At 47.4% G+C, this 14,999-nt stretch overlaps 1 protein-coding gene across 3 annotated transcripts; it reads right to left on the reverse strand.

The window, feature by feature from the left end:
* Positions 1-818: 818 nt before the first annotated feature.
* On the reverse strand, positions 819-14,953 carry ABCF2 (ATP binding cassette subfamily F member 2). 3 transcript variants are annotated; one of them, XM_008539750.2, is made up of 15 exons: positions 14,815-14,953; positions 13,967-14,168; positions 9,407-9,619; positions 8,735-8,917; positions 8,478-8,649; positions 7,232-7,327; positions 6,268-6,370; positions 4,977-5,072; positions 4,685-4,804; positions 4,507-4,596; positions 4,027-4,137; positions 3,320-3,382; positions 2,986-3,114; positions 2,160-2,363; positions 819-1,437 (listed from the first exon to the last, which is right to left on the reverse strand). In XM_008539750.2, exons 2-15 carry the CDS (start codon positions 14,124-14,126, stop codon positions 1,300-1,302), a joined length of 1,878 nt encoding a protein of 625 aa, XP_008537972.1. In that variant the 5' UTR covers positions 14,127-14,168; positions 14,815-14,953; the 3' UTR covers positions 819-1,299. The 3 variants fall into 3 exon arrangements, with proteins under 3 accessions (XP_008537972.1, XP_070472928.1, XP_008537973.1); XM_070616827.1 differs by having other exon boundaries at positions 14,774-14,820; XM_008539751.2 differs by lacking the exon at positions 14,815-14,953 and adding an exon at positions 14,268-14,791.
* Positions 14,954-14,999: the final 46 nt, after the last annotated feature.

Raw genomic sequence — 14,999 nt, forward strand, 5'->3', positions numbered from 1 at the left:
TAAATTACTGCTAATTAAGGCTGTGGACAGGTAAAATAATAAAATTTCCTGTATCCTGCCAGGAACACTGGTTTGCAAACTTGAGTGTGAAAATAGACTCCTGACCATTTCTGCATCTCTCTTATCCCACCAAATGTAATCAATAGGTCTGGAGCCCAGGAATCTGCATTTTTCTTTTTCTTCTTTTTGGTGAGGAAGATTGTCCCTGAACTAACATTTGTGCCAATCTTCCTCTATTTTGTATGTGGGATGCCATCACAGCATGGCTTGATGAGTGGTGTGTAGGTCCATGCCTGGGATCTGAATCCACAGGCCACCAAAGCGGAGCCTGTGAACTTCACCACCACACCACCAGGCTGGCTCCCTGAGGAATCTGCATTTTTAACAAGTTTCCCAAGTGCTGTGGTGCAGGTGGCGGTAGGAGGGCGTTACACCACTCTGAAAAACATGCTCCAGGAGCGTGGTTCTCAAAGTGCAGCCCCAGACCAGAAGCATCAGCATCACCTAGGAACTTCTTAGAAATGTTATCTCTTGGTCTCACCCCAGACCTACTGAACCGGAATCTCTGAGGCAAGACCCAGCAATCTGATCTAACAAGTCCTCCAGGTGATTCTGATACCCATTAAAGTTTGGGAACCACTGGCCTAAGGAAAGGCACAATTTCAAATCAGAGTTCTTCCAGCTCCTACGGACTAGTCTTCAGTCTGCATCCATCCCACCTACCCCACCCCAGCTCTTGCTGAGGGGAAGTGAATGTTGGCACTGCAGGGAGGAGGGGAGCAAGGGGCTCAGAGACCCGAGAAGGAAGGTAGGGACCATGGCTTCTTATTTCTTTATTGGACGCTTTGTAGATGTCACGCAGGTCTAAAAGTTACACTGTTAAATAATTATTTAAAAACAGACCAGGACTAAGGCCCTGGTCCAGAGCTCCAAACCAGAAGCAGAAAGGAATGGGGGCGGTGGTCTGGGGGTATTCCTCCAACATCACCAAAACCCAGAAAACGAGGATCCTAAGCTCCTTCATGGGCGAACTCTGGGCGTGGGCCCTTGCGCTAACCCTCGGGTGCCTCTGGCTGCATCACTATCAGGGTCAATAACCGGCAAGGGGCTGGTGGGAAGAGCCAGCCGAGTCCAGACATGGACAAAAGTAACTGGAAAGACAGGAAACGGACAGGTACTGTCCAGCTGTAGATAAGATCACAGAGTGCAGCTAAGGCAGGTGGGGATGGGGGAGGGGCTGGGAAGCAGTATTGCAGCAATGCAGGAGTCCGGCCCCAGGGGCCTGGCCTGGGCGAGGGCTCACACGTTGTGAGTCCTCTTGGTGAGCTGGGGCTCCTCGCCCACCAACTTGGACTTGAGGTGCTCCTTATAGGCCAGGATGTCTCCAGGCCACTTGGTGATTGTCTGCTTCTCACAGACCCAGATTTCTTGTGCAACCTAGAAAACAAATCCTAGACATAATAATCCTGGCCAGCACTCTCCCCATCCCTGCCCAGAAGACTGTTCTCAAGGAATTCCAGGAAGAAAACTCTACAAGCTCCTCCTGTCTCACCCTCCCAGCCCATCCCAACTCATATCCAGCTCATGGTTGGTTTCACTACCTTTTCGTTCTGCGGGATGGTCTAATGGCCTAACTCAAGGATATCATAACAGCAGGTTCAGAGCCTTCCAAGCAGGGATCTGTTACGTCATTCCTACTTCCAGTTCCCTGGTAGGGCCTACATCCGTTCAGAGGCTTTACTCTCAGCTTCCTTTCCTCTACCTCATCTTCACCAAAGCTTCAGAAAATGACCAGCAGCTTTTCCACCAATGACTGGTGGTAGCCTTCTGTCTAATCCAAATCCTCCTTAGTATAATACAATTTCTAGGCTGAAGAAATTAGTAAAAGCATCCCATACTCTACCCAACTCCCCCCCTGATTTTGGTCAACAATGCCAAGTAGGCTAACATCCCCAAATAGCTAATGAAGAAATGAAGTATTTCTGTTGAGCCTTTCTAAGTTTCCCAAAGAGCCATAGGTCATCACCCTATGAGGCCCTGAGCCCTTTTACCAAATCCCATAAACATATTAAGTGCCTTCTGGGTGCCACAATTGTGTTCCACCCAACATTCTCCTAGATGCCCTCCACCAGGCCTCCCACCCCAGCTGGGAGCCTCACCTGCTGAATGAGTCTGAAATCATGGCTGACTAGCATCATACCACCCTCAAACTCATTGATGGCATCTGCCAGGGCGTCAATGGTCTCAATATCCAGGTGATTGGTGGGCTCATCCAGGAAGAGCATGTGGGGGTTCTGCCAGGCCAGCCAGGCCAGACACACTCGGCACTTCTGCCCATCAGACAGGTTCCGGATTGGGCTCACCTGAGCGGAACCATAACATTTATATAACTTGGTGTTATCCCCACTGTACACCACACAGAGAGATGGGAGAGACTCACCTCTCTCCCCAGCCTCCTCCGTTAATATTATTGCTATTTACAAGAAGTCGGGCTCAGGGAGACCCAAGATCACAGAGCAAGATGGTGGCATAGTCACCAGTCTCTCAAGGCCTGAGAGGGATACAAGTGGAAGCCTGAAGGCATTGCCATTACCAAGGCCATACCTCTTACTCTCTCGCAGCACTTAAATCTTAATGAATTGGAGCAATCCAGTGGACCCTCAGTCCAGATTTGAATCCAGGAATCTGTTTTCTAGGTTTCAATTTCCCTTGCCCTCAAACATTATGGCTCATCCTGCTAGTCTGGTGGCAAGGGCACGTCAGAGACTGGCACGCTCTCCCTGCCCCTCCCTCATAAAAAGACCTAAATGCTCCAATACATAACAACCTAGGGTAAAGGAAAGATAGCGGTTCTCTTAGGGGCTAGAATTAACGGAGGAGACTTTGGGGATAGCTCCAAACCCGGATCACCAGGACAGTGTCCCCTGACCACCCAGCCAGTCTCCTAGTCATCTGAGGTTCTTTCCCACAACCCCCTCCACTGACCTGCTGTTTCCCAGTGAGACCGTATCGCCCAATGATCTTCCTCATTTCTTCCTTCTCCTTGATCTCTGGGTAGCACTTCATCATGTACTCCAAAGGCGAGAGGTCTAAGTCCAGCTGCTCTTGTAAATGCTACAGGAAAAAAGGAACCCACTCAGGTGGGACTGGTATCCCACTTCAAAAGGAACCCTGCTGGGTTACCTGCTGAGTAATTCTCTACCTCTACCCAGGTACCTGTTCAAGATCCCAAGAGAAACAGGTAGGAACTGACTTGGTCACATGCAGCCACCTTCCCACACCCTGGGTAAATCCCTCCACCCCAACTCCAGGCCTGTACCTGATGGTAACGCCCTATCTTGACATGAGAGTGTTTTCGGATCATCCCGTCTGTGGGTAGTAGCTAGAAAGAAACGAGTAGTAAGGGGAAAGCTAAGTATATAAGAAAGAAAACCCAGTCAGAAGCAGACATGGGCAGAGCAGGGAAACACACATATGTTAACACTGAACAAGATTCATCCAGCTTCCTGAACAGGATCTACATCACCACCTCACAGACTGCTACTCTGGCCACTTTAAAAATATTTAGGAAGGCAAAGATGTTCTCAAGGGAGGTAAAGATACATACAACACAATCTATTCAGTAGGTATTAAATGTCTATTACAGAATGCACTTTACTCAATAATAAAAGACTTGGAAAAAGGTACAACATACATTTTCTAAAATAAAAACATCTCTAAATGCACACAGGTTCATGTATTCTAAATGCTCTGATTGAAAACAGAAAACTATTGAGACACATGCATGTATTCTCTCTCTCTCACACTGACACACAGACCCCTCCCTCCTTCCCTTGCTCTCTCTGAGAAAACAGCCCCAAACATCAGCACTGCCCAGTGATGACACCCCCAACCCCAAAAGATGACTCACTCATCACCAGGGCACCCAGGCCCTCCAAGAGTAGTGGTTCCTGCATACGTCCCCTCTTCCTCAGACACAGCAAGCACCTACTCTTGAAAGACCCCTACCCCAACCTGGCACCATACCTCTCCAGTTAGCAGCTTCAGAAGAGTTGACTTCCCTGCTCCATTGGGCCCCACCAGAGCCACTCGTGTGTCAAGATCGATACCAAATTCTAGATTGTTGTAGATGCAAGGCTGAGGTGGGTGTGAGAGAGAGATGGATACAAGGCTAAGGCACTGATCAATCTGGCTGGCAGGACAACCCCACTAAGTCCCAATCACCACTGGAGGAGGTGGGAGTGTGGAGAAGGGACACTGCTCTCATGGCAGACCCCAACCCACTGCCTACAGCTGCTAACCCAGCTGAGCAGTTTTCCTTCCAAGTACTTTAAGAGGGCCACAGTGAGTCCCTGGATGAGGGACCTCAGCTGCCATGCCTGAAAAATCCCCCGTGCCACATGGGTTACAGGTGTTGTCGGCAAAGAACAGGAGACTCTCCCCTACCCAGTTGATGCTCACCTTGTAAAATGCACCCCAGCCTCCCAACCACACACAGGTACTCACCCCATCTTTTGTATACTTGAAGCTCACATTTTGTACCATAATGACGGGTGGGGGGATCTTGCCACATGGTGGAAAATAAAATGACAGTGTCTAGAAAGAGGAGAGGGCATTTATCAGGTTAGGTCCTTTCTTATCCACTTCACCTTAGGCCACCTAACTTCAGCCTATCAGACCCCACCTTGTCGCTCACGACCCTCTCTGTCAGTCCTGACGCCATCATTTTCTGTAGCGTCTTCTCTTTGCTCTGGGCTTGCCGGGCCAGCTTGGCACTGCCATGACCAAACCTAGCAATGTAGTTCTGAAAGAGACCAGAAAGGGGGCTTGGAGTATAAGCAGGCACCAAACAACTCAAATGCAGGGTAAAAACTGATGACAACTTCTTCCTGACCTCCTCCAGCACCCCTAAACTCCCCAAATACGCTCATCCACTTCTCCTGGAGAAGGTGAGCTCAGCTCTACAATTGCCCTACCTTCATGTGTGCAATCTGATCTTGCTCCCAGTGAAATCTCTTCATCTGGTTCTCCTCCAGCTCCAGCCGTGTCTTCACATACTGATCATAATTACCCTGCAGGAAAATGCGCCAGGTGAGGTGGGCAGCTTTAGCCTCAGCCCTGGGTTCTCTTTCAGGGTACAGCGGGATAAGGAATGGCATCTGACTTCGCCCTGGGTATAAGATTGTGCATTAGGGAAAGAGGAAGTGCATTGAAAAAGCACATCCTAACCTAGAATCTGAGATCTTTCAAATTATGTGCCTCTCACTGTTAGCCTGGCCAGAGCAGGGCTCCAGATCAAATCCTCACGTTAGCCATAAAGACATCCACAGCACTGGGAGTGGCCCTGAAAACCACCATCAGAGGGACTTCACGAAGCTCACAGCCTGCCAAGAGCATCCCCTACTAATCCCCACCCCTAGAGGCTGAAGCCCTACCCAGACTATAAGAACTGCCCCCAGGAAGGAAGACATTAGACCAAGCAGATTTAGGACCTGGCAAACCCTGCACAATTGGACTGCCATAGTTTCTATCTGCAAAATACTGGACTGAACCTAAATATCCAGCAAAAAGGCTCTGACAAGATATAAGATAGCCACGCAATGAAATAATACGCAGTCACTGAAAAAAATGAGGTTGATTTATATATATGCATATGCAAAGCAGTCCAAGATATATTAAATTTTAAAAGCAACTACAAAAGAGAATGACTATTAAGACTACAACTGTGATATGTATACATGAAATTTTCTATAAATGCTTGCAAGTACACAGAAAATTTCTAGAAGGCTAAATAAGAAACTCCTCTGGTAAGCGTAATGACAAATAAACAGGACTTCTACTTCTCACTTTTTATTTGATATATTTTTTGAAATACAGAATATGAAAAGGTAAGGTTCAAAAGTAGGCTGCTGAGATCCTGATTCACATTCTTCATGAAAGGAGGGGTAAGTGTGTCGACCATCATGAGCAGAGGTAAGTAGCCATTTAAGAAGGTGGAGGGCAGCAGGGCCTGCCTCAGCACCATAAAAAGTCAACGTCTTTGCCATAAGGCAAACATACACCATGTGCACAGGCTGCCAATGCATGGCCTATGGCCTGAAAGCAATTACTATGGGACTAAAATAAAACAGGCTGCAGGACTCCTTGTCCACATCTTTTTATAGCAATAGGTAGAAAAGGGCTGCTAAGTCATTCTTTTTTTTAAAGGAGAACTTCAGGGAACTGGTAAGCACAGAGGTTACTGTGGAGAAGGTGAGGCCCACTCACCGTATAATACTTCAGTTTCTTGTTGTGCATGTGAATGATGTTAGTACAGACACCGTTCAGAAAGTCCTGGGAATGGGAGACGAGGACCAGGATGCGCTTAAAACTGCAAAGCCAAAGAATTAGTCAAGGAGGTACTCAGAACGAAGACAGTCCACCACAGGTGAGCTGAGAGTCAGGCCTAGAAAACCTCCATTCTTTCCCATCCTCACATCTGAGCACCCTTTAGATTTACTGGCCAATTCCCACTCTCAGCAAGCATCTAAGCCACCAGTGCACAATCTCCCTGTAAGGACATTCTTCAAAGTGCCTTTCAAAGTGTAGTGTGACAGTCTGAGTTTCCTCAATCTTCTGTTCTAATTTTCAAAAGAACTCAGTGGAGATGGTACAGTGATGGCAAAAACAAAAGTGTATGTACACAAATACACCCATAAATGTGTCTAAAAATTGTGGGTTGGAAGAACTGGAACAAGTGCAATAAAAACCACCATGCTCTTCTTTTTAAAGAAGGTACCAAGTCATTGCAGAGACCACAGAAAGCCTTCTTTCAAAGTTGGCACAACATCCCAGGTTATTCAGTTCCTTAGCCACAGAAGGACCACTGCAGTGCCTCTGTCACTACATCATGATCGTAGATGGGAGTCCTCCTTTATATGATATATATGTAATACAGTTAAGAAAAAAATATTGTCTTTAATTAAAATGTTATATTTTAAATAAAGGGAAAAACCCAAAAAGTTTTTAAAAAATTCACACATTTCAGACTAAACAAAAACAATCAAACAAAAAGGCCAGCCCTAAAGGTGCTCACCACTTTTTCAATCTGGCCTTCACTCTGGCCTCACTTCAGCTCATTTGCTCACTGCTCTATTATCAGTTCAGTTTCTGGGCATCCATTTCCCATGGACTCTGCTCAACTCCCTCTTTAGGGCCCACCCACTCCCCAACCCCATCCCCACCCTCTTACGTCTTTAGTTCTTCTTCCAACCACACACAAGCATCGAGGTCCAGGTGGTTGGTGGGCTCGTCAAGGAGCAGCATGAAGGGCCGAATGAAGAGGGCTCTGAAGGACAGGACAGGAAACAGAGCCACTTCAGTCTAACAGGTGCTACACAAGAGGGGACAGCCTTGCCTGCTACACGCAATTCTGGTCAGGTCTGGCTTGTGTCCTGAAATCAATTCTAGGTTCTATACCTCAGAGGAAACAGGAGAACTACAAGAAAAACCAGAGTTGAAGAGCAGAGATTAAAGGACACGTAACAGGGCTGAGAAGCAGAGGGATAATGCAGTTTGGAGATGAGGCTGTAAGAGTCCTTATGAGTCTAAATGTCTTTTACACTGAGACTGGTGACCACTGGGAAGGCTAAAGGATACAGAGGAAACAAATTGCTAAAGCAAAAAGTATTCAGGTTAAACCTATCTGGTAGGGTTGCCAGACTCCAGCAAAAAGGCAAAATATTCATTTTCTTAGATGGAATCTGAAGACATGAGAAGCAAGGGGATAGCACTGGTTCCCACATCTGCAAAGCTTTTTAGAAAGAAGACTTCTGGGCACCAACTCCAGCATTCTGCCTGCATAGATCTGAAGGAGAGGCTAGAACCTTTATTTTTTTAAAAGCTCTCTATGAGAAGCTGAGGCTAATCTTTGCTAGCACCTGGAACCACTGCTCTCATGTCTCAGGCAGGCACAAGCAGCCTTGCTAAAGCAGTGTATCAAGCCTCACCAATGACCTGACAGAAAATGGTGCGGTAAGAAATCACCTATTTAACTGAGGACTTTCAGGGGGACTGCTAGGGGAATAATGGTCTACAGAAACTCACTTTGGATCCAACTCACAAGAGGGTAAGAAGGACAGATACTCTAATAGCTGTCTAACATTTTATCTTTATAGCAAGCATTAGAAGAACTGAAGCACAAAAAAGGGTGGGAGGGGAGGCAGGAGGAAAGGAAAGAAAAAGACCTATTCTGCCATTTTACCTGGGGCTGGTCCTAGGATTCCTAAACTCTGTGCTGGAAATCCAACAATGACAACTTCAGTCAGGAAGCTCACTCCTTAGCCCACGTATACCACCCACTTCTGAGTCGTCAATGTTTGTGTCCTGTTTGGTCCTTACTAACCAGTAACCCCTGTTCTAAACAGTTCCACTGGAGTGAGCATTCAACCCTGAAAAAATAAGGAGTATAGAGGGTGGGGAAGGACGGAGGGACTCACCTGGCGAGGGCAACCCTCATCCTCCAGCCCCCACTGAAGTCTTTTAGTTTCTTGCGCTGCATGGCCGGTGTGAAACCCAGTCCGTGCAAGATGCGTGAGGCCCTCATCTCCGCCTTGTCAGCATCCAGCTCCTCCAGTCGCTCATAGAGTTCCAGGAGCTTCTCACACTCCGCTGTGGGCAGTGCATGGCCTGTGAGGCTTCCTGGGCCTTTCCTGGGAAGAACCCCACCCCCACGCCCCTCAATGTGGAGCCCTACCATCCTCGTGAGCCAGTCGCTCAGCCTCCCTCTCCAGCATGGCCCGCTCTGTGTCGACTTCCATCACACACTGCAAGGGTGTCTTATCACTAGGGGGCATCTCCCGAGTCAGATGGTAGATGTCGATATGCTCAGGGATGGGCACTTCACGTTTCCCAATAGCAGAGAGCAGCATGGACTTTCCTGAGAGGGGCAAGCAAACAAGGTGAAGAGAAGAGGACACTCAGCTCAGTTTTGCCTGTCATTCTCCTACACCAATTCCTCCACTCCAGCCAAACTACAACCTCACCACTTTTTTGAGTACCTTCCTTCCTTTCATTCATTCAAATCCTGCTATTACTCCCTCACCCCTGTCCTTGGGACACCTTTCCAACTTTCCTCCAATTCTTGTCCCACACCTCCTCTGTGAAGTCTGTGCATTTACAACAGCCTCACAGACCCCAACCCCCAGCCCTCCCACCCACTTCTCCAGCATCCACTGTCTGAAACTACTCATGTGGTACTTAACACATACTGCTCTGTAGTGCTAGTTCCTTTTCCCTGGGCATATCTGCTCTCCCACTCACACTGTAAATGCCTTGCTTTGTACACAGCTGATGCTAAGTAAATACTTGCTGAGTGACAGATGAGCCAAGGAGAGACACCCCCCACCTTGCCTTCCAAGGGCCTCACCAATTCCATTTAAGCCAATGAGGCCATAACGACGGCCTGAGTTTAATTCCAGTTTGGTGTCACTGAGCAGCTCTTGACCATGAAAGGTGAGGGAGAGGTTGATAATGTGGGCATCAGTACTGTTGGGGTGAGAGGCAAGGACACCAGTGACAGCTCGAGCAGCAGCTTTCTTCATCTCAAAATCCTCTAGCTCCTTGGTCAGCAAATCCACTTCTGGGGACAGAAAATCAAAGAAATTTGGGAAGAGGGCTATAAGACTCAGCTCTCACACAAAAAGGCACGTATTAGAGCACCTGCGTAGCTCAGTTAGTAGTGCGTCAGACTTTTAATCCAAGGGCCCAGGGTTCAAGACCCTATTTGGGCACTTGTGGCTTTCGCCACTTAGATTACCAAATATTATTATACGAAGAACTGAATGCTGGAAAAGGCATGTCCTGAAGGACCTGGGCTCAAGATCAACTTGAGTAGACTCAGATGTTTCACTAGCTTTAAACAGGGTGTACATTGCATACAGATCTGCCCTAAGAGTCTGCTTTCTGGGACACTTTTTATTTCGCAACTTGTCCTTCTAATTCTAACTTCTCTTGTTCTTAAATAACATAAGTGCATGGTCTTCCCATAGCTAGACCTCCAAATTGTCCTCCATGAGTATGTGTTAAAGAATTAGTCCTAATGCCCAAAAGAAAGCAGATATTAGAGAGATGCAATTCTCCTATCCTAAGGATAGAGAACTAGAGAACTTCTAGGCAGTGCTTCCAGGAGGCTAAGCTGCCTAGAAGGAGCAGTGTAAGAAAATGCACAGAGGGATCAATGAGGCAGGGCCAAGGTTGGGAAAACCAAAAGTTCCCAAGCCTAGAGGGTTTCAGAGATGCAAATTGACACAAGATAAGAGACTAGGTGTTCTACTTTTGTGGTTTTTCAGATATGATTATATCTTTAGGCTGGGAAGAACTATTAATATTAATGGTTAACATTAACTGGCTAATAGTTGCTGAGTTTACTCTGTACCTGGGACTGTCCTACATCATCATTCCCCACCTAATTTAATCCTCATAACCCATATGACATATATACTTATAACCCCCATTTTATAAATGAAGAGGTTAAATAACACAGCCAAGGTCAAAACGGCTAGTACATGACAGAGCCAGAATTTGAACCAGGGTTTGTCTGACCCCAAAGCCCATGAACTTACTCATTTCACTACATCACCTTTCGAGAAAGCAAAGTGTCAAAGTTGTTGAAAGTGGGACAGAAATGGGGGTGGAGGGAGTCTTGGTAAGCTTCTTCCAAAAGAGAATAAAGTGATCTATCTACCTTTTCAGGAAGGAGTTAGAGACTACACACGAGGTTCCATCACTGTGAGAACTTTCTAATTTCTTAGTCTTTGTCACCCTTACTTGAGTTCCCTTGGTGATTTTACAGTAGAACCCCTGAAATGAGAAAAGCCTATGTGCTTGTCCTCAGGAAGAGTAAAGATGGAGAAGAGGAGGGAAGAAAGCTCAGTGCCCTCCTCGGATAGGAAGGCTTGGGGAGAGCAACTCCAAGGGAGCAGGTGTGTGGTATGGTTAGTCTTAGGTCACTCTCTCAATGCACCATGCTGTCAGGAGATTACCAGTGCTGGCGCCAGCCTACCAGACAGATGGCAGTCACTCCACATCTACCTCAGCTGCCCAGTACAGTTATGTTATACATAAGCGCTTCACGAATGCTTTTCGAATGGAGGTAAAATTTTTTGTTTTGACTGAAAGGATGAATCTAAAAAGTCTCTTTTCAATATGGTTGAGTTACCAGGCGTCCCACAGCCCTACTTTGTGCCAATCCCTGTTCTAGATGCTAAGAAGATAGAGTAAGGAGAAGCTTATGATCTAGATCAAGAGGTGGTAAACTTTTCCTTAAAGGAACAAATGGTAAATATTTTAAGGCTTATGGGCCAATGGCAAAACTGAGACTAATAGGTAGGTATATATACTACTGTTTGAAATGTAACCCCTTAAATATGTAAAAACCATTCTTAGCTTAGGAGGAGGATGGCTTAAAAACGGCTGGCCAGATTTGGCCAACTGCTTGTTTTTGTAAGTAAAGTTTTCTTAGAACACAGCCACTCATCATTTACGTATCGTCTATGGCTGCTTTCCACTACAATGGCAGAGGTGAACAGCTGCAACAGAGATCACATGGCCCACAAAGCCACAAATGTTTACTATCTGGATCTTTATAGAAAAAGTTTGCCAATCCCTGGTCTAGGTCTCCATCTGTTCAGGCAAAATTAAGGGAAAGCTGGGGCCGGCCTGGTGGTGCAGTGGTTAAGTGCGCACGTTCCACTTCTCGGCAGCCTGGGGTTTGCCAGTTCGGATCCCGGGTGCAGACACGGCACCGCTTGGCACGCCATGCTGTGGCAGGAGCCCACATATAAAGTAGAGGAAGATGGGCACGGATGTTAGCTCAGGGCTAGGCTTCCTCAGCAAAAAGAGGAGGACTGGCAGTAGTTAGCTCAGGGCTGATCTTCAAAAAAAAAAAAAAAAAAAAAGTGAAACCTATCTACCATTTTCTCTTGATCTCTTCCATTTTACAGAATCTAGGACCTAAGTCATCTCCTGAGCTTCAAAAGTAAGAGACTTAAATAGACCTCATTGTCTAGCCTACAGCATCCCAGAAAACACACTCAAAAGACCAGTGAACAGCACTGAATAAATGGAAAAGGGATTCTGGAGTAAACTTCATTAGAGAGAATAAACAATGTAGATTTCTTAAGAAGTCCCTTTCTATTCATTCCCCAAACAAGGGGACTCCACTGCCTGTCTTGAAGAGTCCCACATTCTAAAGAAGGTTGAACTGACTGTCAGAGGTCACTGTCTTTGATATTTATCTTGCTCTTTCCATATCTTACTACCTAAGGAAGGCCATGTGGCAATGGCCATTGGTGAAGGTTGGAGAATGGTGACCTGCAGCATCAAGTAATCCCAAACTCAGACAGGAGAGAGGACCCAGTCTTGGAAGAGGAATCAGATGATCCATTAATTATGAAAGCAGACATGACCCTGGTCCCTGGCCTTAAGAAATGTTTTAAGAGGGTTAGAAAGAAAACAGATTTCACATTTCAGAACAGTAGCTCCCTGCAGAAGCAGGGTGAAAACCAAAGCTCCCGTATCCCTGAGCTGGGTTCCCTGGAAAATTCTATTTTCCCAAGAGAAAAGGTGAATAAGAAATCTCTAATGGGAACAGTGGACAAAGTGGGATTCAGTTTTTCTACTTGCCCAATTCATCTAGAAAGTACCTACAGAGCTGATGATAGATACTGCTTAACCATGCTTCCTGAGGGCCTAGAAGGGACCCCGTCTCTCTATTTTAGAGATCACAACTCGGCCTGCGTGTCCACTCCCATCATTCTTAACTTCCCATCCCTCCACGACTCTGGCCAGGAATAAAACTTCCCCGCGGCCTGACTTTATTGCACCAGCTTTCTCCCATAATTCTTATTTTGGAGACCATTGCTACCACTCAATGCTCTCCTCTCGATCATTTTTAACTTCCACATTTCTGAATTCTTGTCTTTTATACGTTGCACTTGTAATTCTCCTTTCCTTTTCAAATATTTACTTAGGATCTCTATCTGCAAGGCTGGTCATACAAAAAAGTATTACCCAAGACACAGTTCTTGCACTCAAAGATCAAACAATTTGGTTGAAGAAACAGAAGACAGAACATAAAAAGGTAACCCTATAAGACAGCATGGAGGTATCGTGAACTGAAATATTACTGGGGTCAGGTTTCATCAGGAAAGGCTTTACTATCTTGAGCTGAGCCCTAAGAGAAATGTCAAATGTAGCTAGCACAAAAATTATGGTATTAGAATTTAGTGTGTAAAAGGACAGAAATGTGGTGACTACTCAAGGGACAATAACGCCTGGATGGAGCAAAAGGCCTGTTTAGGGAGTTTTCAAGGGGCCGAGAAGAAGGCTGGGAAAAGACTGCCAAGGGCCTGAATATTTTTTATCACACACTGCCTTGTTTCCCCACCTAGACTGTAAGTTATCAGAGGGCAGACTATGTTTATAGTGCCTCAGCATGCAGCACACTGTCAGCACTTGAGAAGCGCTCAATAAATATTTCCCCAAATACAAATAACAGAAAGGCATCTCTCTTCCAGGAAAAAACCATAAAACAAATCATAAGTTTCCCTTTTGCTAGTATAGTCATTACCCTTGGGAAGACATATAATGTCACCAAGAACTTGGCACGCTGATCACCATGTGTAGAAATGGAAACGAAGAAATGGGCAGGGAACTGACCTCCTCCTCATAGTCTAGTAGACAGAGCAGCAAGGCAGCACGACTCCCACATTTGCTTGCCACTGAATGTGTGAGAACCTTGTGTTCAGTTTCCTTGATCAATAACAGGATGGCACAAACTCCAACTCTATTGGTTTGGTTCATCATGAAAAGTTTCGTGGCACCAGATATATTCTCCAGTGCCCCCAGCAGCAGAACTCTGACTCCAGCTGGGGCATCCATTAGGTCGTGGCAACCATCCCAGGAACCCACCTCTCCCTCAATTCACCTGTGGTCTCTCGGCCATTGGCCTCCTCATTTTTCTCCTCTGCCACCTGTGGTTCTGTGACAGCATCTCCGTTTTCTTCATGTCCCTTTCTGGGCCGCTGTCGTGCTTTGGCAGCTTCCTTCTTTTTGGCTGCCTTCTTCTTGGCCAGGTCAGAAGGCATGGTGATGAACCACAGGAGTAGGTTACTGTTCTTTCAGGGAGCCTGACGGAAGGCAAACACCCCAAAATTCTAAACTTCTGGTAAGAGTGCCTGGGCCCCGCTCCATCCCTCTCAGGAATTTGCCTACCCAGCCTCCGATACCTAGCTCCGCCCCTGCCTAGTCGCTCCCAACTTTGCCAGGGTCTCTCAAGCCACTTCTGATCCTCGGCCGCTCTTCTAATCTTAATATCTCTTCCCTCAGGCTTTGTCCACCAATCCCCACAGACTGCCTCACTCTGGAGACGCTCCTCCTTTCAGGGCCTCCAGTTAGGGGCCAGGTGCTGCCCCTCGGCAGAGGTCCCCATCTCCGGTTTCCCCACAACTTGGCGCTCCGCACTCTAGCCGGCCGCCTCGCTTCCCCGGGCTTCCTCCTGCCATCTGCCTCCGGCCGCCTGTCCGTCGCCCCGCTCCACACCACCCAGCTTCTTCCTGGGACGCACTCCTCCTCCCCACAGTGAGTCCCCTCAGGGTCTCCTCACTCGCCAGCCCCCGAACCTCCCCCACAATCCGGCCCGTCAGCTTCTCTCCCTTGGCCTTTTCTTCTCCCTCGCCGCCTCCTCCATCCCGACCCCGTCCCTCCTCCCTCTTCTCGTCCTCCCTCCCCTCACCGGCCGGCACCCTCCCCTGAGCGCCCCTTCCCCCAACTCACTGGGCCTCGCCGCTCGGCCTCTGTCGCAACAGAGCTGCTCCTTGGGCTCCTCCGCGTGCGGCCGGCTCACCAGCCAATCACGGCCTCGCGCGGCTTTCGGCGCTCCGCCGCGCAGACTCCTGGGAAGTGTCGTCCTCGAGTTGCAGCGGCCAGGGCTCAGACCCCTCCTCGAGAACTACCGCGTA

This window comes from Equus przewalskii, chromosome 4, assembly GCF_037783145.1.
Source record: "Equus przewalskii isolate Varuska chromosome 4, EquPr2, whole genome shotgun sequence".
Lineage (NCBI taxonomy): Eukaryota > Metazoa > Chordata > Mammalia > Perissodactyla > Equidae > Equus > Equus przewalskii.

Coding starts and splice junctions, on each gene's coding strand:
- ABCF2 (XM_008539750.2), bottom strand. CDS start 14,126: ATGCCTTCTGACCTGGCCAAGAAGAAGGCAGCCAAAAAGAAGGAAGCT. Junction 3,383..4,026: donor TGAAGCTGCTAACTGGAGAG/GTATGGTGCCAG, acceptor GTTTCTTTCTAG/CTACTACCCACAGACGGGAT. Junction 1,438..2,159: donor ATTTCAGACTCATTCAGCAG/GTGAGGCTCCCA, acceptor TTTGTTTTCTAG/GTTGCACAAGAAATCTGGGT.